This window comes from Crassostrea angulata, chromosome 8, assembly GCF_025612915.1.
Source record: "Crassostrea angulata isolate pt1a10 chromosome 8, ASM2561291v2, whole genome shotgun sequence".
In the NCBI taxonomy this organism is placed as follows: Eukaryota; Metazoa; Mollusca; class Bivalvia; order Ostreida; family Ostreidae; genus Magallana; species Magallana angulata.
In genome coordinates, this window is record NC_069118.1 from 11,106,169 (window position 1) to 11,130,951 (window position 24,783).

The following is a 24,783-nucleotide window of genomic DNA, read 5'->3' on the forward strand; positions in this document are numbered from 1 at the left end:
GCTAAGTGACCACTACCACTTTAAACCCCATGCTGGGTCTAGTCGACTGCAGACAGACCTAACCCGGGACTCTAACAAATGAGCTGGCTGGTAGGTAGGCTGTATTTTGAGAGCTGCATGGCCGTGGCCATTTTCTTTCCTATAATAATCCCTTTAAGAAGAACTCTTTAAAAAGTTCATTCTTAAGGTAAAATGAAAAGTTTATATCGGTACCATATAAACAATAGTTTATTGCTTAAGAAATCATCTCCAAAAAAATATGTTTACTGATCAGAACTCCAACTTTATACGTCTGTAGTCGAATAAGTATTGAAGAAATCCCCTTTTCAATGCTTGAAATATCTTGTAGAAAAATCCATAATAAATTTATTGTGATTTTATTGCAGAAAACGATGACAGATCACAGAACATTTGAAATAATGTTGGTCCAGCCTTACTTAATTATTGCAACGCTTTACATTTTGTACATGCAGTTAATGGAAAAAAAAATAAAATATATGCAAAGTCAATTTCTAAAGCAAACAGGATATGAATAAGAGAATTTTCAATGTACTATTATATAAAATTTAGGAAAATTAAAATCAAACATATTATATCAAGGTTATCATTTAATTTTTTTCATTTGGACTATACACATTTTAAAACAAGTATTCACACAGGTTTTCTATCTTGGAAAAACATGAGACAAAATGATGATGTAATGATGAGAATTACACAAAATTGTACACGTACTACACAAATAACCATGGTTACTATATATGCGCACTCTAAACGAAACAGACAAACAAGTAACATTATACATGTACTTGTAGACCGAAATATTTATTATGCAAAGAAAAAACCCCCAACAAACAACCGTTATTTAAATTTGCTCAATAAATCAATGTTTTTCAACATTCATGAAGAACAATAATTAAAATTTAAATTTGTAAAACCTTTCCTGGTTAAAAGTTTTCCATACACAAAAAAGGAACACCAGGCTATATTATTTCAGTCTAACAAACAAAAAACTTGGAAAAAAAACACCCTGCATTCTCCAACCCAAATACTTATAATGCCAGCTCCAATACTAAAAATATAAATGTGATTGTCAAAATATGGTATAAATTAACTATAAACTGACACAACATAGCTATACGTTTGAAAGTTATTCAATACCTGAATTATAGGTTTATTTATCTGTACTAATCATTTTCATATAGGTTGACTCAAAAAAATAAATAAATAAGAACACACGAGTAATTTTCTAATTACTTTGAGAAAGAAGAAATATGAGAAATCAAAACCACAAAATGGTTGTAAACTCAAAGCAGACTTCACGGAGAATCTCCGTAGAATTCCCGCACTACTGGAACCGAAATTCTCTTTCAGAAAATTGCGCATATTAAAGTAAGATCTCGCAGAGAAATAGAGAGCGAGCGAGAGTTTGGATTGTACAAGCAAACGGTTTTGCAGTACAGATGTCTGTGTTAAACTAAATAAATAGCAATTTCAGACAAATTGTTCAACGTCTCCCCTCTTCCTACAGCTCTTCCTATACCTGGCAGCTTTGAACATATCGATGACAAGATTTGACACGAGATTCCATTGCTCTCCCTTTCTCGGCTATCAGAGTTTCGTGAGGTCATCAAACTCCTTCCTGAGTTCATACTCGTCACTGTGCCGCTTCCCGTTGCCCAGAGCTGGACTACGATGTCCCAGCTTTCCCTCGCTTTTTCCATGCTTCCACTGGAGGCCATTCTCCAGCTTCCCCCCGTTCTTGGTCACGTGCAGATTCTCGTTACTGTTATTGATGGTAGTTCTTCCGGTGTGGACCGTGCTGTCTCCCATGTGTCCCCGGGATTCATTGGCCCCCTTGGAACAGGACTCGTGCTGTGACACGATTGGTCCACGCCTTCGTTTGAACGTTCCGGTTTTAATCAGAAGCACCCAAGCAGAACGAGCTTCCGTATTTAAAAGACACCGGAAGACGAAAATGAGAAACCCTTGTAAAGAGTTTAGGATGGTGAATAAATAGTTAAATACAATTTTGGATTCATTGATGGCGACTGGTCCAAACACCCACGTGACCCCAAGGAGGACCATCACAGTGAAGGCTCCCCGGACCTGCGCGGGGGAAACCTTCTCTTTTTCGTTCTTTCCAATGCTTCCTTTAAATCTGGGTTTCATGATGACGCGTGCAACGAGAGTAAATACCACGGTGTTTATAACAAGGATGACACAGGCTGGCCCCAACAAGGCCGCATAGAAAGCGATGGCGTTTGCTTGGGAGATGAAACAACTGCAAAAGACATAAAAAGCATGCGTTAAAAGTGCACTTAGGCACAATTATTATATAGCTGTTAATTTATGAGTTAGGGATATGAGTTACTCACAAATCAGTCTTGGTCTGGTAGTTGTCCAGTTTGTTTATTCCCATTGTAATTCCAACAACAATCAGGGGAGTACCTACAAATGATAAGAAATATCAAATGAGTACCAGTAAATCCCTATGAAGTACCGGTATTGCACTGTAAATATCAAAAGGGTATATTATTAGAAATTTTCTGCTAAACCTTACCCCATGCGACGAGGCATCTTTTTAAGATGAAGTAGGACGAGTATGTAGTGAAGACTTTGATTAGTGCTTGGTACATGTTGACTGCTTCTGTGCACATCCACATCAATGACGTCAGCAGGAAGTAGTGTAATAAAATGGCGGTTACAGTGCAAAGGACCATGCCGTCTGACCTTGAAGTCTCCGCCATTAGAATGAAGGTCGCATTCATTAGCAGCATGGAGACGCACATGTTAAGTAATATTTTCCCAGATCGTTCCCTGTTTAGTGATCTGAAATATCCAACATATAACCAGTTATGTAGATTTTGATGAAGGTTATTTGAGTGTGTATCTTCTTGTTATAATCATGTTCATCATGTGTCATAAGAAATTCAAAATGAAGTTCAAATTAAAATATCTCAGCAATACTGAAGATTGTCTTTACTTCGTAAAAGGTTTCTTAGTTTGTTCTATAAAGGACCGATAAAGAGAAAATGTCACAAAAACGAAGACCAATGATTAAGCACTGAAGAGGTATTTCACCAATGTAGACTCTCCTTCCAAACGAAGGAAAATCTTATTCGTCGTAAAAAAGGTGGTAGTCGATCATTTCAATTACATTTTACATATACGGACGGTGTGTTTGTCACTCGATCAAACTGTCAGCTATTATTTCTCTGGCATCAAAGTTAATTGGGTTTTGCAGCGTAAATTAGATGACCGATTCTTTTCGTATAAATAGACCTAGGTGTTTTGTATATTGTTTACTGAACAGGTGATGTGTGGAGCATAAAAAGCAGCGGCTAGAGAAGATGTATGGATTTTGAATGGGAACAAGGAACTAATAAGGAAGCAATGACTGATTGAAATAATTAGATCAAACAAATAAACTGGGATAGTATCACGGACAATCACACTTGACCCGAATTGTTTCTTCTTTTGGTCACGATGGCCCTTGCAAAAATGTAGGAATAATTTTACTTTGTTGTCACATCGGAATGTGAGTTTTTCAAAAATATATATTCAATGGGAAGTTTTACTTTTCCGTGAGGGACTGTTGTCGGGTTTTTACGAGATAAATTTACGTTGTGGAGAGTTCATGTGGGTTATGTGAACTCAGAGGTTTTACCTGAACATTGAGTAGGTAACAATGGTAAAGGCCAGGCCAAAGATGGAGATGGCACAGCCAATGTAGGAGATGTAAGTCAGGGCCTTCTCGTGGCTGTCGGGTAACATCTGTGTGGGGGTGGGGTCCTGTAAATTACGATAAAGTATAGTATATAGATTCATAAGTGTTATACATTCTGGTTTGAAATATATCAATACAGATTAATTTAAGACTCGTTTTTCTTATCCAGAAATGAAAACAGGTAAGACGGTCGAAGCTGATATAATGCAAGTTTTATATAATAAGTTTCCTTACGAGACTTTGTTTGGACTGTTGTCGTTGGTTTTGGGTTTTTTTGTGTACAATGTGAATGCGTTTTAGGAGTGGCGGTACGTGACAAAAATGACCACTTACCAGCATGACGGCAAAGCTGGTGAGATGGTTGGTGTAACAGTGGGTCTCGTTCCCTCCCGTGGACACGGTTCTTACCCCCTCCGTGGACCACCCTGAAAGGAAATCAGTGCAGTGACCATAACTAAGAACTTTTAATTTGATACTAATTGGAATGCAGTTAAAATACACACTTCAATCAAAGATGTAAAGAGAAATACTTTAATGTTTTTAACACTAATTTTAATAGGCTTAGAGAGTTAGTAAGTATGAGTAAAAATATTTTTAAACAATTGTACGGCAAATTAATCATCATTATTGTATGATAAAATCCTTACGATTGTGTTCCCAGTAAACACAAGTATGATTGGCAGCCGACTGAAACGAGAAAATAATTGTAATTTTACATAAAATGCAATTTCAGTTATAAACAGTTCAAGCTTATAAACAATGATTAAAACAATCAAAATGCATATGTATCCCTAACTATAAAACCAGTTTAAAAATGCAACTTCATCCAAATGTTAAACAGTTCAAGCCTATCAACAATGAGTACCAGTACCAGACAATCAAAATAGGCTATACCCCGGGGCGTAGCTTGAGATAATATCCTAGTGAGGCAAATTTATTATAAATAGGTCTCTCCTCTGGTGGGAGGTTCAGGGGGCGAAGCCCCCCTACGAAAAATGAATTTAGGAGTTTTTAAATGTGAAAAAACCATTGTCCGCAACGACGTTTTGTTATTTTACATTTCAGACCAGCATCTATTCACAGTATTGCCGAATACAAACACATTTTTGAATCATAAGAAACTCAAAAATTGAGTACACGATTGTCGTATACTCAATTTTTGAATTCTTTATAATTCAAAAATGTGTACACGACAGTATATAATAAAATAAAACTTCTAACATATTTTAGATGAATGAACATTTTTATTAAAAGAAAAATGTAATCGTTGTTTTACTTCAAAATTTAATGGGCCGATCCGGCGGTTTTTTTTTGGAGTTTGCAAATTTTGTGAGAATATTGTCAACTGAGACCATTTGGTGCCTGTGAACAAAAAGTAAGGCAAGGTCAACCAGACGGTCCTCGGTCATTGTTGACCTTCCCCAATGTTTCAAGCGTCTCATTGCGCAGAAAGATCTCTCGCAAGGGACTGAACCAACTGGCATGGTGAGTTAAATGTGGAATATGACATGCAAATTACAGAAGAAAGAATTTCTACTATGTGGGAGGGAATATCCCATTGATGGTCAAACAAATTCTAGTGAGGCAGTTGCCTCATTGCCACAATGGAAGCTACGCCCCTACCAAACTATAATACCGGCTTCAAATTTTCGAATGATGAAATGAATAGGATATGCAGAGCTACAATACCTCGATATTAGGAATGATGTAGTGGATGGGGTTGGACAAGTTCTTTATCCTGACTCCTTGTACGGTCGCTGACAGTACCCGCTGTTTGAGGACTATTTCTTCTGGCGTAGGTACATGCGGTATGAAGAAGGCGGACGTTCGGTACGTGATAATTTGTAGCTTCATGCTGTTTTTCGCGGATGTTTTCATTACTTCCTTTGGTACGCTAAGGGTAACACCGGTCTGATCAAGAAAAAATCTTTAGATATATGTATCACATATAGACAGTCAAATTATGTTAATTATGTAATATTCAATTACCATACAATATGTTTATCATTGTTGAGTCATTTTCGTTTTGTATTTGAAATCTTTTAAACATAAGAAATTATTTTAGTAAGATTTTTGGCATTTGGCAAAAAATATTTGCAATTAAGGTTGCTCACTACACTTTGAAATATTTTCTAAAATCAGCAAAAAATTACTTGATTATGATAGATATCATAATGGATAAGAAGTTTCTAAGTCAAATGGGCAAAAAATGTGCAATTTTAAATGAAAAAAATACATTTTCAAAAATTTAATTCAGTAAATATGAACAAAAGCTCCAAGCGGATTCGAACTCATGATCTGCGGTTCAGAATCCTAATACTTTAGCCACTGAGCTACGACGATATACCACCAAATTGAACGATATAAACTATTTAACAAAATGTTTAAATCGCCATCTTGTGACGTATTGTCTTAAAAAGTATAGGTCTGGGTGTAGTGAGGTACATTGTACCTTAACGGACTGCGAAAGGATAGCAACGGTTCTGTTACATTATACTAAATAGAAATAATCAAATAAACCAATTTTATTATACTATATGGAACATTGTAAGAAAAATCCTTTTGGTTTGATAATTTTAAGCCGTTAATTATGACGAGAGTTATCGCTCCTGACATAGAGTCAATGCACCTTAACATGAATTTTACAATGTATTTGAGGATAGCACTGACCTCCTCAGTCTTGTTGTCCGACAGGGTGGGTTTGTAGGTGAAGTCTCGGTCCCCTTTGTCCGAGATATTGACAACCAGCAGGTTGATGTTGTCCGTTGCTATGGATGACGTATTCTCCGTGACAACAGCGTCTGCGTACTCCGTCAGAAGCTCGACCAAACTGTAATAACAAATTACCTTTATAATAGTCTGAAAGTTATTTTAATGATATGTATTTTAAATTATTTATGACACCCGAATTCAAGAATTAATTGAAATTCAAAGATACCAATAACTTTTACATGGATTCAAAAATTATATCATTTTGTTTTCAGTTTAGAACCCATCTGTATATTTTTTTATTATTCATAATATATAATTTAAATGTATGACATTTTAAATTACACTGGCTTTTCATATACATTGAGATTCTTTCCCTTTTTCATGAAAAAGGAAGATAAACAATATTTCAAAAGATCAAATTTTTTTAGTAAAGTGCTATAAAATGCATAAAATATAAAATTTGTAATCTCTTGCAATGCTAGTATTCTTAAGAAATTATCAGTAACGCTGAATCTATTTAAACCGATTTTTTTTTGGTCGCAGTCAACTTTTTAAATGTTCATAATTAACATACGCTTTAACCGATATATAGAAATACTTTATACTATATATAAATAAGTGAATGATCAAGCTTTGATTTGCAAACGGGGTCGTGAAAAGTTTCATCTTACGTTATGAATGGACAGAAATACTCAATTAGAGAGGTTCTGAAGTAGAATGTATAAATATGATAATGGTTTGAAAAACTCTTGGTTTTGCCACTTATGCATTTCTTGCAGGTGGGTGTAAGTGGTGCCAATTTTTTGTAATAGACTTTTCTTCGGTACCTCGAAGTCTTCAATGAAATCAGGAAATCGTTTCGTAAACTACTTAAGCAAGCACTACACAAATCCATTGAGAACAACCATCTAAATCTTGAATTGTATGCATTTTTATTGATGTAAAGCGAGACATACTAGTATATTAAAGAATTGGTAATATGACTCTGTTAAAAAAATATAATCTTAAGTTTAGGTAAACGTGACGTATTCAGACAATTTTATAAAATCAAATGAATTTTACCTCTTTATTTTGCAAGGGGATTTTTTTTCTTTCAGTAAATATTATTTGTGAGAGAATCCTTTGTAAAGGAATGGAAAACGGAAGTGTCAAGTCTACCACAATCCCTCGTGTCCGACACGCCAGAGTTGGTGAAAATGCTTCTTTCTGACCACTGATTTCAAGATCTATATGATTTTGTTTACCTTAGATCATTAATTGCTAGTGACATGCACTCATAATGTTATGACTGTAAAACAGCGTATGCAGAAAACAGATTTTTTTTTTTGATATGATAGAGAGAAAGCGTTTTGTGTGTCTTTTTTTTAATTTTATGAAGCTTTTAGTAAAAACGATAATTAATAAAAGGTTTTCTAGTATTCGTGCCAATGATGTATTCAATAAATTTAGAGCCGCGTTAAGATTTACAAAATATTGAGAACTGAAATATTAGATTTACCATAAAATTTAAATACTGTTTATCATGAAAAACAGTTGTATTGACTTGTTCCCAGCAACTGTTCCGTGTCTCTATGATTGTTTTGTATGTTTTTGATTGAGAGCGTCATGTTTCTTTTGGAAGCAGAGTTTACCATTATTGTGTGTATCAAGTGTTCTTATCTGTCTAATATGTGAAAACATTGACGTGTATAATGAAGAAATGTGTGCAGTGACGGTTGATAGCTTAGATATCAACACAGTTCATGGAGAATTGGAATCGGTGCATTTTGTGGGGACCCCTTTCTCCATGTATGTGTATTCACATATTCTATTACATGACTTACATGTACAATAATTCTCAATTTCTAAAAGAAACAAGTCTTTGAAGAGGTCCACATAAATCTGTGTACATTTAAAAGTGTGCATTTACACGACCCACAAAAAATAACCCAAAGAACGTATATGATTCCCTTAAGTTAGATATAAGGTAAAAGTAAAAGGAGAGTTCCAGGCGAAAGTCAGTAAACTAAAATTACAAGTCGTTGAAAAAGGATTCATTGGCTTAAACATATGCCTCTAGAACTAAAGAAACATAATATAATGAATAATAAGTCAGGTAACTAGAATTGACCAGATTAAGTCAGGTAATTTTAATTCACCAGGTAAAGTCAGGTAACTAGAACTCACCGGGTAAAGTCAGATAACTAGAACTCACCGGGCGAAGTCAGATAACTAGAACTCACCAGGTTAAGTCAGGTTAGTAGAACTCACCAGGTTAGGTTAGGTAGCTAGAACTCACCAAGTACAAAACAATTAAGAAGGACTTACCGTTTACTGGAGTGGTTTTTGTTGTCACTCTCTATAAGGACCGATTCTCTGGCCTCCAGGAGGTTGCTTATAACTGTCGTCATCTCCTTGGCAATCTGTTTAAATAAAAACATGAAGAAGGTGACAAAATTGTTTTAACGTTAAAGAAACATAATATAATGAACAAATTTTTATCACTTGAGGAATTCAAATACCACGAGGGTATTTTATGATTGGTCAACACTTACAGCCTCGTTATCATTGGCAAAAATGGCGAGATTTTCGAGGTCGTTGGTGACGGAGGCCACTTTTTCTGAAGTGAGAGAGTTACCGTCCTTTGTTGAAGACACGAGATCATGCAACCTGGAGTCAGCCTCCTCTGGGGACAACTGAAAATTGGGAGAAATTAAGTCATCGTAATAAAAAAAGATAACAGAGAAAGTCAATCAGATAAGTTTGTAATGTAAGATATTAACAAAGGAATTAAATTTGAATTAACTCGTATACAATACTAGTGGTAACGAAGGAATAAATCAAATTATATCGAGCTGTTACATGCAAAGTAAGGAATTTAGCTCCATTTCACTCATATGTAAAACAGTAACGAAGAAATTATCTGATAGGGTTGTATTGTAAGGCGTTAAGGAATCACGTCAAATTAACTCTTACTGTAAAAGGGTAAAAAATGGATTAAGTCAAATTAACTATATAGTATTGGAAATCATAACAATTAAACTCAGATTTACTTGAAATGTAAAGTAGTACGGGGAGGGGGTTGATATATACAAGCTTTCACCAAGGAAGCAGTTGTTCTCTCTCTTTTAGTAATGTTTATCTTGTTCATGGTCTTTCTTCACAATTGATATTCAAGAAATCTTGCTTACTGCTTACAATTAAAACTTGCTGATGTACTTGTTGAACGCTTAAACTGTTCGATTTCAGTAACAACTAGTTTGTAATGAATTGGTTTATATGCCTCGCTTCACTTCGACATGGTTTACAACTTGATGCACTTTAAGATAAACCTTGTAGGTAAACATCGAGGGCAAAGAGGAAGTAACAACTTAATGCCCTTTTTGAGTAATTTCATTTAAAATGAGCAAAGTTACCTAGATCTTTTTTGGTCATATTTTGCTGATGATACATCTAATTACAGGAAAAACACATAATTACATTTAGCTTTTTTCATGTGAAAAATCTGATATCTTGTTGACAACAAACTGATTTCTGGTTTAATATAACGAAATTCAGCATCATATAATGAATGTATTTACTTAATTAAGATGCCTAGTTTAAACATGTTTTAATTCCCTTTCATAAAAGATAAATCAGGCTTTGAAAAGACGCAGATATTGAAGTACTTTCAAACAACAAAAGCTTTTGAAAGTGTTACATGTTTCGTTTGAGAAAAATGCATTTAATATACGTATATGTACCGGTATTCACGCTTAACAATTTTTTTTACTTGTACTTGTATGCAGTTATGAATATTGACAGGTTCAGGTGTATTTCACGCTGTTGTTTATACCTCAACACAATCCTTTGTGTCGGGAGCCAGCCATTTGTATTTCCCGCTGGAATCTGCTTCGCACTTCCGGGTGGCGAAGGCGTTTGGCGAGTTTTTCCGGGTACCATAAGGACAGTCCAGGAACACCTCGACCCCGGCCAAAGTTTTGGGCCAGTGATGTCGACCCGTGTGGTCAAGCGCTGTATCCTCAGCCAAACAGTAATCTACAAAGGTAATCAGCGAAATTCTAGCCACAAGTATAAATGTTTATCTCAGGTGTGCATGTCTTACTTATTATAAACAACCTGAATGCAAGAATTCTTTTTTTCTGTGAAAGAAAGTCATTAAACTAATGTAAGAGATAGTTCACAGAGTTTAATGGCCTTTGTAATGAGTTTTCCAGTGGTTGATCAGGTCAAAATGACTTTTTTGTAAGAGCGGATTTAGAATGATTGTTCACTTCAAGGCAAGAATCTAGAGTGTTTATTCTAAGTTGTGTCTATCTGTGTCAATATTCCCCGCAATTGTTGTTATTAACCATCTGGTATGCATGCCATCAGTGGCTATATTGTCGGAGTTTGTTGATAGTATGGCAGAGAGTGGAACTTAACAATGCGCGCGCAGCCTTAGATATTCTTACCGTTTACACAGGTCAGGCGCCGGGTGCCGTCTAGACAGAAGCAGACGTGGGAGGACCCCCGCTCCTGGCACACACCCCGGGGTCCGCAGGGGTCGCCGTCGCAAGCCTTGAACTCCTGGTCACAGTGGAGACCTGTCCGTGTCAGGAAAATATAAGAAATTAAACTTCAATTTACATGAAGATTTTTTTTTTTAATTCAAAAATTGCAATTTACTCTTTTCCGTCAGATAAATACAGTTGGTAGTTTTCCGTTGTTTACACATTTTTGCAGAAAAAAATATTTTCATGCCTCTAACTTTGTATACTAGTATAAAATTTGGTAAATACAGTGTATATACTCCATAGTATTGAATTCGTCCTTCAGAGGAAAATCAATCTTAACAAATAAGGTAAGAAGAAAATCTTTATAATTAGCAATTTTTTTTATTTTTTAAAAAAAATGAAGCTCTTGAAAACATTGCTAATATTTCATATTGTTTTCAATATGTATTGTAAATGTAATACCGGTATTTTTTCCCCTATACAAATGCACAAACAAGATAAACCTTTGCTTGACAACACATACTAGTATACCACTGCTACTCCTTAACTGTTTTATGCATTCCTGTTTGCTTTTTATCAACAACTAGACTTGGTTTGGGGCATTACAAAGTTTTCCTGTTTGCTGAACAAGGTGTGTGTCCGATAAGGAATTATCAGAGGAGGATGGTACTTTTAGCATTTCATTAAATACGTGTAGGAAATGTACAAAAGGGGTTCCGAGCACTAAATAAAGAGACCTTCATGACGAAAGGTTCATCTCTGAATGTCATTATGGCGACCGTTGATATGATAGTTGGCTGTCGGTGGTCCACTGTCTAATACATCTCAGTGAGCATACAAACTTAGAAACCATGCATCATATGGGCTCTTAATCATTCTGTACTACTGCATAAATATATGCTATTTTATTTCACCGACTAATCACTCCATTAATCACAGATTTTTTTTTTAATTCAATCATTCACCTCCTAATTGTTTTCATTAATGTATAATGGAAAACCAAAATACTTTTTAAGCCAGGTTGTTTATTCCCTTTGTTCGGAGTTAATTTAATGTGTTTTGTTTACATTTATTCAGGGATCAGACATCATACCGTAGGTTGCAAACTTTGATTTTTATCTATAAATGTAGCCGTTATCTTTCACATTAATCTGAGTTTAACCTCCTCCAACATAACTTTCGGTTTTATTTAACATAAAGTTGTCGTTTTAATCAAACAGACATCGCATTGTATTTAAAAGTCATCAGATAGGAATTAACAGCACACAATACCAAAAAGATCATGCATTAGATTTGGTGATGTGTTCTTTCTGCGCATGCCCTGTGTGTAATGTGAGGGTACTGACCCGCCCTTCCCCGCCGGTAAAACATTCTAGGTGCAATCTGGCTGCTTAAAAATGTACTTTTCCCCGTTTGATAAATTTCACTTCCGGCAAAAGATTTAAGAACAGAGCACTAAAATTAATTTTCCCGAGATGACATGCAGTAAAGCTTTTATCGTTTAATGGTTTCGGCAATAAAAAATGCAACTTGAACAGAAAGTTTGTTAGGCTGTTATAACATGTTTTGGAGAAAGCTTTTTTTATTTTAATTTTAAGAGAAAAATTACTCGCGAGAATCTCGTATATCATACATTTCTTTCATTTGTTTTTTTTTAAAACAATCTACATAATATTATATAAAAATCAGACCATTGCATGAAATCCATTCTTTAACTTGAAAAAAAAGTTGGATAATTTGCTGATGGGTGCCTAAAGATGCTTGATATTCTGGGTGTATGACAATGTGACGTCACAGAATGAGATGTACAAGTTTTTAAAAATAAATGAAGGCGTTAATATATCAGGGATTGGCTGTTAATGTCAGAAAGTAAACAAATAAAATGGGAATTGGCGGCGAAGCCTAATCATTAATCGCAAAACGAGATTGCTTGAGGTAACGAAAGGCCTTAACTGTTGTATGCCACACAAGGCAACACTGTCCAAGTCAGCTTTAAGATAGGTTTTATCATGTAGTTAAGAAACACCCTTGATACGTACATTAATGACCAAACAAATCTTGTTTTAAGGTATCTAATACCCTAGGGAATGTTTTTAAGTATGTATATGAAATGTAAACTGTATTTGATATTATCATTAGATAACGAAAGATGGCGCTCATCAACCCATAAGTTTATAAATTTACATTGCTATTATAACAGTGTTATAGCTAATTTTAATCCATTTAAAATATACTAGTGTATTTGATTTTTTATATTTAAGACTTATATCTATATCTTATTAAAGTTACCTTTGATGGTAATAGAATTTAGAATTTTAGAAATTTTTAATAATTTGAGACAAACAAATTTTACATGATGGAAAACAAAATAAATCAGAGACGAAATATTTTAAGTTATAGGTGTTTTCACGTGTCAGAGTTTACAAGTTCAACGTTTATAGAACACATTATGAACTGTTTACTTAGTAAGATAAAGTCATTACAACGATCCTTTATAATAACGATATTTGACAGGGTTGTTGCCCCTTATCTCTTGAGTGGCACTGCAATATGGTAATTGAAGTAGAACTATTCAGCTTTGCGGTTTTGATAAATTGCTGTAAGGTGTAAAGAAAAATTCATTTTTGCAATAAAAAAGATCATTTATCAAATATGCCATTATTTCAAATATCTTTTTGTCACATACAATAGATAACTCCTTGAAATCTATATGTGAGAGACTTTGTTAAAATAACTCAATTTCAGCTGGCCTTCTATATGAAGGATAAGTTACTATATCACATAATATCGCTTTCCTTCTACTGTCACCACACTAATTCCTAATTCGTTCAATATCATCCCGAACAAGTGCCCTCACATAACACATATAATTTGGTCAGAGCTCTGTTGTAGAGATCCCCGGATGTAAACACTTATAGGTAAGCCGGAAACGATTAGGAGTTGAGAATGAGCTTGTTACGAGCACTAAACGTCTCGTTGTGGCGACATTTATGGCTTTTGCATTGCATTGTGGTCACTATTAATCCTTACCTCAACAAAAGAGCGGTTGTCCCTAAATACAGTAAAATAGGTGCGAGTTGATATGACATTTACCTAAGTATGAAAACGTATCAGCTCGATGTGTTAGTTAATAATATTTTACTTCATATTACATTTTTGAGCGTAGGTATAAATGTAAAAAAACGTTCTTCATTTAAAACAACCAGTAAAAATAAAAAAAAATCAACTGCAAAAAACCTTGTTTAACACGTGTATTCACCTCGAAGACATCTTTTAAACGAGGAAGTAAAATATTTTTATCAAGTTTGGTAAATAAACATTATATCATAAAAAATCAAATTACTAATTTACTAATTGAACCCGACAATCAACTTTCATCACATATTATTTTTATTAATTACAACATCAAATCTGTACAGTTGATGCCAAATTAAGACAAAATACTTAGTTCTTGGATATAACTGACACAAAATCGGATGTATGCATTTTTCGCCCCCAAAATTAAAGTTTTATAACTTGAATAAAAATGAATCGTTAACAGCCATGTATATATACTTTTGACCCTAGAGTTTATATACATCTTAACTTCATATAATTGACAGTGTATACAATTCTTGCTTGCATAATTCACAGTGTACGTGTGTAACGTTTATACCTTAGTGTGTATGTGTGTTACCTGTATTATTTACAGTGAATGTATGTTACTTGTATTATCTACAGTGTATGCTACATGTATTATTTACAGTGAATGTTACCTGTATTATTTACAGTGTATGTTACCTGTATTATTTACAGTGAATGTTACCTGTATTATTTACAGTGTATGTTACCTGTATTATTTACAGTGTATGTTACCTGTATTATTTACAGTGTATGTTACCTGTATTACTTACAGTGTATATATCTTACCTGTGTATCCATCAGGACACCGACATTGGTACCAGTTGGTGACGTTCGCCGAACTCCCGTTGATCTTAACCTGGCGAGCCTCAACATCCAGTAAATCACAGTTGGCGCCATTTCTACACAGTTTTCCCGCCGTACAAAAGTGATACTTGGTACACCTTTCTCCATAGAAGTCGTGCGTGCAGTCGCAGTGGAAAGAATCATTTTGAGAATGACATGTCCCGTGGTTTTGGCACGGGTTTTCCAGGCATTTGTTCTGATATTGGCATTGTTTTCCGGTATATCCATTGTGGCAATGGCATATATACCCGTTATTGGTCAGATTCTGGCAAATACCAAACCTCTGGCATGGACTGGAGTCGCATGGATTGAATCTGTCGCAGAGGGAACCAAAGAAACCCTCATTACACGTGCATTCAATGTCTCCCTCCGATGAGATGTTCTTACACGTGGCATTATTTTGGCATAGGTCTAAATTGCATCCGTTGATAAATTCACACGTGGGTCCGTATTTCTCGGCGACGCAATCACACGTAAACGACGAATTGCCCGTCTTCCTGCAGGTGCCGTCATAGTTACAAGGATTGGACGTGCAAGCGTCATACTCCTCACACGACTTTCCGCTGTATCCGGTCTGACACAAACACTGGAAGCTCCCGTCCGGAAGTGACTGACATGTTCCGCCATTTTCACATGGCTGGTCCCTGCAGCTGTCGTAGAAGCTACACAGTTCCCCGTAATATCCCTCCGCACACAAACACTTGACTGTACTCCCGTTTCTAACACATGTTGAATTATTTTCACAAAGATTGTGATGACAGACATCAATTTCTGAGCAGTTCATTCCAGTGAAGCCCTCGTCACACGTACAACTGTAGCTTCCGTCTGAATACATGCTACATTGGCCATTTTCACACGGATTATTGGATTTGCAGACATTTTGTATATTGCACATTGACCCTAGATATTCATCCGGACATTTGCAGGAAGCCTTTCTGGAAACGGAAGTACAAGTGCCGCCATTTTCACAGGGGTTAGGCGAACATATGACCTCGCTTTCACAGAACACTCCTGTATAGTGTTCGGAACATTCGCAATGATAACTTCCATTTAATTGTTTAAAACAAGTCCCGTTATTCAAACATGGACTTGAAGTACATTTATCATGATATTGACACAAATTCCCGTAGTAATCATCTGGACAGTTACAGCGGAAGTTATAATTAGATACAAATTCACATTTAGCGTTATTTAAGCACGGGTTCGTGGTACACCTATCTACTTCCGTGCAGTTTTGACCAGCCCATCCGGCTGCGCAGTCGCATTTGTAAGAAAGATCGGGTTCTGTTTGACACAGACCATTATTCTGACACGGTTGAAATACACTGCAATTACTAAACTTTGGACAATCTCCATACAATCCTGAAAATAAAAATAAAGCCGTTATTCCAAGCTTGAAAGCACAACCTCCATTTGAAATTGAGTAGAACTTGAAATCTTAAAATAATACCGAAGAAAATTGCTCATCTGGCTAACTGTACTTTGCAGCTACTAACATTTTTACGTCGAGTTCCATAGATTTTATATTGTTTACATTATAACCATACATTTTATATTGTGTGTGTACACCAACATGTTCCACTATATCTATCACTGACGACACATTATGTTAGATGACGAATGAAATACAACGATTTAGTGTTCATATATTCCCCCACCAACGCACACGTAAGTTAAACAATTATACATTGCTCATTTAAATCGAATAAAATTAAAAACGTTACACAGAATGACAAAACAGCTAGTTACCATTCAAACACATATAATACATATTACATGATGGAGTCCCACCTCAAGAAATCAATCTTACCTGAGCTATCATCTACAGAAAAAATATATATTTTTTTGCAAATAAATCAGATATTAACCAGTTGCCTTTAACATATTTCAATGGTAATATATATTTTTCTACGTATAATAATGAAATTTTAAACGTTTTTCGCAGAAGACACTGTAGTCAAAAATACTATAGTTTTCATTAAAAATATTGAGTATCAAACGTTTAAAGGCAGTCGGAATGATGACCTTATCTACTTGCTGAAAGCAAACAAGTTGACACAAACGTTTTTTTTCTTTTCTTTTTTGCTTTTTGCAAGCTAAACATGACGGCCGTTCTCCGGATACTAACATAGTGGACAGCAATGCTCTAGAACGACCTTCATCACGGAAATATTTAGGTCAGGATTGATTTACTGATAAATGCCGACATTCATTTCACTCCGGGACCGTGCGCGACAGGGCGGAGGTCCTTGATACGCTGCTGGATTGATGTGAACTCGTTGTGACGCAAGACCGGAAGTAAGAGATGGCGTCATTTGGGCAGCATAAAGTATCTTCAACTAACGTTTATTTCACAGATACTCATATTCCTCTTTACAGAAGTGCTTTTAGCAAAGTGAATATGCGAGGTTAACATAAAAAAAACTGTTTCTTTATTTCATACTTTCACTAAGGCCATTACTTAAAAAATATTCGTTTGGGGGTATCTAGACCCAGGCGGCAGGGAGGGAGATTTTTATCTATTTTTCAAAGTTTATGTTTAACTTATTGAAAATTGGTAAAAAAATAAAAACATTCATATATTAAAAAAATCAGTTCTTAATTTTTTACCTAATAAGATATGATCAGTGGGAAGTATTTCAATGAGGTGGAAGGAGACTCCAAAAAAATTAATTATTAATTTTGGCCCGATGATAGTGTATCTTTTTTCATTTACAATGCATGAGTTTTGGATGATTATCCGGTCATTTCTGTATTTCTTTACAATAGTTAGGACAGGGACTATATCTATTGAAAAGGTCTCTATTATCGATTCCTTAAATAATAAGATTTCATTTTATTTGGATGAATATCATCTTTATTTTTCTCTTCAAGTAAAGTATTTGGGGGATCAATTTTATAGAAAATTGCAGTGTTATAGATTTGTTATTTGGACCAAAATATTACTACTGTGTTTTTCTTGTACAGAATTGTTCCACATGCATAAAAATACCCAAATACCTACATAGTGTTTCTCAATGGTCTGTTACATAATAATGATAGTCCTTTGTTTCTTTACACATCGGTTCATGGGTCATTTATGTCTAATAATTCATAACATATGCACATGCTTGTATGTCTTTGCATATTCACTGACAATGCCCTAATCACATGGGTGATCGATAGTAACTATTAATGGGACACCTGCAGTGATCGATGCAGAACGTATTTTGATCATATACACGGCATTTTGTTATCCTTATAAGCGTCCCGCAGACTTCTTAGTTCATCTGAATCTGCCCCCCTCCCCACCCTTATACCCAAAGAAAAAAGACTGGCTCAGCTAAAATATATATACACCCAAACAGACCTCTCGTTACGAAAGTTTTGTTTATATATCGATCAATACCTCGTTCAATTAAAATTTTGCAGTATTAAAGTCTACGTAAATTTGATGGCTAATTCGTAAATTTAATATAAAATAATCGAAAGACAATTTAAGGGTTAATTGTGACAAAAACATTTGTGTAGATATACAAAAATTCATGCATTGGTCAACGTTTTGTAAGGTATTATCTTCTTATCTTCACACTATTTTTAATCAGCTCTTGGTTTTTTTGTTGTTGGTTTTTTTTAATTGGAATGTGGGTCGATAATTTTAGACAAAGTGCACCGTGTACAAGATATTAAATTGCTGTACACCCACTTTCTCGCACTGCTAAATAACGAACCTGCACGAGCTGTTAATAGAGAAATAATTGAATTATCTGCGCCTGTTTCGTCAGGGGGTGAAAGAATTGCGTCAAGTTGTTGGCCGATTGATGAAACGAACTGATCTGTTTCTTTTCGCACTTTCGGAAGCGCATTAGTTAGGTAATGAAGCGTTTACCCCTTTCATCGATATGTCACGTTATCTGCCGTTTAGGCGTTGTAAGAATGTGGTAAAACAATGGCTATTGGTTTACATCAAATTTCACAAATTGTAATCACCTTCATTTAGTATTGCGCAACGTTCTTGTGATATTTAGTCAGATGGAAGCCAATATAGCAATGTGTTCTTCTTTTCATATTTCAATTCATGTTCCCTTGAGACAAGTTAATTAATCATTTTCTGCTCTACATTTAAAACTAAACTAAAAAAGTAAGAATTTTAACAATTTGCGTTCACTTGTCACAATAAAAGAAAACAGAGGGATAAAACAAACGCGAGATTTCCCGGTTCACGATGTGTAAAACCTGCTTTATATTTTTTTCTGAACCGTATTCAGGGTCATGCAAAAGCTTAAAAGCCACCTCAACGTTGTTATTATCTCTTGTATAATAATTATTGCCTTTTTATGAAATGACTTGTAATAAAACCTCGGTCTGCCCATGTTAGCTGTTTCCAGGGATATCAATTTGAGTGCACTGGACATAACATACAGCACTCCTAGCAGTGCACCTCATGATGTAGATCCAGATTTTATTTCCGTTCTTATCTTCCCCTAACCCTTGTCTTGCACTTGAATGAATCTTGAATCCGTTTATATAAGCACTTTTATTGAAAGAATAGAAAAGTCAGTTGAGAAATCGTTCACTTGCTCTTCTTTTCATTGCAAGTAGATATTATGAGTTTTTGCCAAGTACACTTAAATAGGATGGTAAACTAGTTTATCTGCATTTGTTGGCTGGATACAGTATATCCGTTTTACCTCCTCACTACCTAAGTTGTAATAAAGCGATGGCACTAAATAGTTTTATACTTGGAAATCTAATATACAATAATATATCTGTCAATGTGGAGGAAAACTGTTCCACAGCAGTCTTTTTTATTTTATTGAAAGTTCAAATTCAAATATATTAAAAAGCAGTCAAGAAAGAATGCACCATAGAGAGATGGAGAATAGCGCTTTTTTTAAAACGAATACGTGCGTAGGGTTCATAGTTACCCCCGCTAAAAATGTGCCGATTTCTTTTTTCTTTTTTTTTGAAAGAATTATCATAAAGAAAACTTTGAGTCAACAGTGTCTCCCCAGAATTCCTGCGTGTCTGTGGACGAATTCGGTAAAATCAGGTGGGCGATTTAAGTCGGGGTAATGCATACTTCGGGGGCATTACAGGTGGGACAGAAAAAGTGATTTCTGCCGGGGCATGTGCAGCAGATAAAAGTTTAAATATTGTGCTCTATCGTCTGGTATTTGACATTTGGGGAGTTACTCTGATGCAGAAGCTACAACGCGTTCTCGGTTTAATGAACACTGAAATCTCGGACATTTACTCTCAATAGTTGTAGAATTCGGTTAATTGCTTCGAAAGAGGCCAAAACTTAGAGCACTATTCCTTTCATCGTAAACCAATTACGATGTTATGGAAGAAATTAAATTGTAAATAAAGACGATGAAAAAATTTAAAGAAAAGAGATTCTTTTCATAATATTTAAAAAAATTGGTCATGGAAATTCTGTAAAGCTGTCAGATTTAACTTTTGCTTAACTTCCGGTATTAGATGTAAACGAATCGCACTTTCTGTAATTCCGGATTGTTGACATGTTTTTCCATGTCTAACTGCCACAGAGTATTCGTAACCATTCACTTAGAACATGAAATGAATTAACCTTTTATCTAGTAAAATTATGTCTCCCTTTCTTAGATGTCTAAACAATTAAGGACTCTTAATGTTTTGAAAATTATATTGCATAGTTTTAAAACCTTGAAGTCTGTAATGAAGACTTGAATCTTACATTTGTTATGCAATCATTGTCTTAACATTTTTTTTTCGAACAACCTTTCCACATGTGTTGATATTTTGCGCGTACCCCCCCCCCCTTTTTCCAAAAAAAGGGAATTACATAAAGGATGTTAAAATCTTATTTGGCAAGATAGAGTTACACTTGGCTATTTCTATACGCATACATACCGTTTTTGGTGATGTTAACAAAGCGCTCCACGCTCTCTGGACTCCAATGAGTCTTATTGAAGACTTTGATCGTAAATTTCAAGCGGTTTCCCGCCTGCAACTTCCCGGCTCGGACCTGGGTACACACTTCGTCTCTTTTACCCACAATTCCCACCGGATGGCTGGTCACGTTTTGGCCATTGATGGCGAACTGTAGCTGGTAATGGTCCACCACAGAACCATTGGTATTGTCCTTCCAGCAGATTCTAGCAGTCGTACCCTCCACCGACACACAAAATATTTCCGGCGCTACAGTGAAATAGAAAGTCAGAGTAACGGAAATCACATCCATATTTAAACGTTAACGTATAATAAAAGAACACAAATAATTCTACGGATTTCAAACGTGCACACTTCTTCGAGGGTATTTAAATTAGCCTAGGTATCATCCTTCGAGCAACTAAAATTTTTCTGTCGCTATTTTTTGGTATGAAATATCTTCGGATCAACAAAACATCGGTACTTCATAAGGTATTAATCATTTCCGTCGTCCCTGATTAGAATCGGTCTTATAACGAAAAATTTCCCCTTCATATTTACGTGTTCACGATCAAACTACACAAGTTTTGACATTTCATCGCACCGTATTTCATGAACCACAAAATTCTGTCCACAGATACGAAATATGGAAAAAAGAAGAAAAGTAAGTTAAACTGTAACAAAGTGACGACGGAGATCACAGAATCACTCAGAAAGGCATAAATTCGTCACACGAACATCCAAACAGATAAAATAGTGCAGTGCCCCGCAGTGACCATTTATCTTGATGACGATTGTAGAGTACGGAGTTTTTACCTGTGCCTGCCCCAAATGAAGGATACTTTGCACGAGCGGCGGTAAAAACAAACAGGTAGCGCACCTGTTTCGGGGGTCCCCACTGTCAAGCTTCGGAACTCCCTTGTACTTTACTGATCAATAACTAATAGACTACTAGTAATTTGTCAACCGTTGGGCGGAGGGGTCTATTCATCGAGTCCCACCACCGAATTCAATGATCGCCACTGATCAGTTATCGATCTCCTCTGATTTATCAACTCAGATTCCACAAAGGTTTACTTAGGTTGTGCAGCAGACGTTTAAAAATGCCAAAGCCAAAAGGGATTGACGGAAACGTTAATCCGGGGGCATTAGCGGCCCTGTTAAGACCTTTCACGGCCATTGAAATGCCAAGAAGGACGGTAAATCGTTTTATAAAGACACGTTGATTAGTTTCTGTTATTGACCAAACAGTTTCCCATCAAGATAGTGTCCAGTGATACATTTACAGATTTTGATTTGGGGGCAAGCAATGGGCGAACATACTTGTTAACAAGGATGAGGGAATCTAGCACCAATAGACGAATCCCCGCCTGTCTGTATCTGTGGAAACTGTCAGAAATATCTCAAACATCCCCAATCAAATGGTCAATTACATGTGTATAATTATATCTCGGTATTTAAAGCTCTTGAAGTGTGATTTCTGCTCGTTTCCTATCGTATTAAGAAAATACTTTTATCAGAAATATTTCAATAACAGTTAAGGTACGGCGGAGAGAAGATGGATGATATTAGGAAAATATCATATACCTGACGCATAATATGTGCTTTTTCGTTCGCGATGTTAAAAAACTTGAAATCATCAAGTACACTCGCATTTTGATATGTCTAATTCAAATATAATTACATATACATGTATATGTATTGCGTACAATGGACCACTAACATATCTGTTTAGGCGTTTTGACTAATCAAATCTGATTTTTTTCTTTGATAAAAACACACACGCGCTGAAATTCGATCTTATTAGCAGGACGTTGATAGATATACTATGCACACACTGAGTCACCTCAAACCTTTTGTTGCACCGACCGCAACAATAATGATGCACAAGGTTCTGGAACGCTAAAAATGTCGCCATCTGACAATGTCGTATTAGCATCTAGGAAGTGTCCCGATAATTGGTTTCATAATACACGTGTAATCAGATGGTTGTTTGACAATCATGTTTTTGCCTTTACAGTGGGCCTTCTATGTCAAGATTACCTGTAAAGGTGACATGTTTATTGTCACGTGATCTGCGCGTAGTAAGTCGGCAATGGGGGATAACTGTCTTTTGCAAAGACAACTTTAAAAAAATGTTTCACATTTGAATTTTATTTTGGTGCTTCCCTAAGTCAAGACTTATACTTTTTAAGTATCAACATAGATCAGGGCTTGTAAACCGCAGATCACGAGGCCATATCCGCATGGGGCTTTTGTTCACATTAACTGAATCAAATTGTTGTAAATTTTTATCAAAAATACATTTTTATTGCTTATTTAACTTACATACATGTACTTCTTATGCATCTTATTATTTAAATTATCATAATCAGGTAATTTTCGGCTGATTTAAGAAACGATTTCAAGGTGTAGTGAGCCACCTTAAATACAAATAATGATAGTATTTCAGTTGCTTCTACATATTTCTGGGGATTACATAGATTTTCATCGCATAATCAAAAAGTTAAAAAGTTTAATGCAAGAAATGAATCAAAGAAACTTACGTGCTAGATCCGTGATTTCTACGTAGACTTGAGAACTGGAGGACTTGATGGGAGATCCCGAGTCGATCGCCGTCACGTTGAACGCTATAGACGTCATATTATCAGGAAAGTTCGATATTATTCCAATTTGTCCGTTCTCCGGGTCAATCTTAAAATACTTGGATGCTTCCGGCTCAAAGATAAAGTATCGGAAGATGGCGTTGTAACCTTTCAGGTCCATGTCCGTGGCAGACACAGCGCCTAGTGTATTTAGGTCGTGGTCCAAGGAATCCCGGAGAGCCACGAATTTATAAAGCCTCATAGAGAAATAGGGCGCATACAGATTCTCCGAGGATACGATGATCTTGACTTCCGTGTCTCGGACGATTCCGCCATACGATCCTAAAATCCGGAACTGGAAGGTGTAGTTTTCCGGCTTGTCCATTATCTTTCGTGTCGAGAGGTACCATTTGAGGGTACCGGTGGGGGTGATCTTGAAGTACCTTGTATTCTGGTTGTCTTCCATGGATAGCTTCTCCAGGGGCTGGCCCGTGGCGTTGTCATATCCGGTTATGGTTAGAACGAGGGTGTTTGGAGGAGAATTCTCGTGAATTCTCGCGGGATATGCATCCAGGACCAACTCTGGACGGGCTACATTAAACAAAATCATGAGAACAATGAGCAACGATAAAATGATGTTATCATTGAAGAAAGATGGCATGCTATTTCAAGTATGAACAATATTTGCACAACATTGGCATATTGTTTTTAAATTTCACATTTATTTAAATCTTAGTATTGGAGCATTAATTTAAAACATTGATCAATTACCAAACTTAAAATATATACAATGCAAGGGTTGCAGCAATATTGTATTTAAATAAAAGTAATTCAACGTTTGAATAAACACAGAATTTTTAAGAGAAAATGTTTATTTAGACTCTTCCTCAATTCTACACTTGAATTCAGTGAAGTGCCTGACATCATAAATATACAAATCAACTAGGAAGACCCAAGAGTTCAAACAATCGGTGCGCCTGACGTCCGTAGGGGATCGAAGTGTACTCTTGTTAAATTCGTGTCTGTATATTTACTTCTTGACGAGAATGCAGCATGTGCATCTTTGAACAAGAAGAGCTTCATATGAGATACACATTCTGAAGTGTTTTTGCCATTAAAAATTGTCTTGGAGGAAAATGCATTAAGTTTCCGACGAATATTTTTTTTTCATTTCATGTATCTTCTATTGATTTCGTTGTAACGACGGCTATATGTTTTCTGTTTCTTTTTTTCTTTTATTAAATATCGCATTGGTAATGAAGATTACAATTAAAATACCTTTTTACGAGAGGTTTCACCTGATGTTGTTTGTGTACAGAGAGAATCGGGGAAATGATGGTTATCACGCGCAGACAAACAAACGAGGAGAGACCTGGGCTGGATGTTTACAGATTATGATGATAATTCTACAAAACGACTTGTCCAA

At 35.7% G+C, this 24,783-nt stretch overlaps 1 protein-coding gene across 4 annotated transcripts in view; it reads right to left on the bottom strand.

Annotated features, from left to right (window-relative positions):
* Window positions 1–1,003: 1,003 nt before the first annotated feature.
* The window catches only part of LOC128158527 (uncharacterized), a 34,846-nt gene continuing 11,066 nt past the window's right edge, over window positions 1,004–24,783 (bottom strand). For all 4 annotated transcript variants that reach the window (XM_052821399.1, XM_052821401.1, XM_052821400.1 and 1 more), the window contains 15 exons: window positions 23,319–23,948; window positions 20,755–21,042; window positions 14,824–16,242; window positions 10,873–11,004; window positions 10,254–10,456; window positions 8,974–9,114; window positions 8,747–8,841; window positions 6,398–6,557; window positions 5,417–5,638; window positions 4,375–4,414; window positions 4,061–4,152; window positions 3,668–3,792; window positions 2,561–2,829; window positions 2,376–2,448; window positions 1,004–2,281 (listed from right to left, as the gene is read on the bottom strand). In XM_052821399.1, the coding sequence (XP_052677359.1) occupies window positions 1,609–2,281; window positions 2,376–2,448; window positions 2,561–2,829; window positions 3,668–3,792; window positions 4,061–4,152; window positions 4,375–4,414; window positions 5,417–5,638; window positions 6,398–6,557; window positions 8,747–8,841; window positions 8,974–9,114; window positions 10,254–10,456; window positions 10,873–11,004; window positions 14,824–16,242; window positions 20,755–21,042; window positions 23,319–23,948 (4,562 nt within the window). In that variant the 3' untranslated portion in view covers window positions 1,004–1,608. The remainder of the gene's footprint in view (window positions 2,282–2,375; window positions 2,449–2,560; window positions 2,830–3,667; window positions 3,793–4,060; window positions 4,153–4,374; window positions 4,415–5,416; window positions 5,639–6,397; window positions 6,558–8,746; window positions 8,842–8,973; window positions 9,115–10,253; window positions 10,457–10,872; window positions 11,005–14,823; window positions 16,243–20,754; window positions 21,043–23,318; window positions 23,949–24,783) is intronic.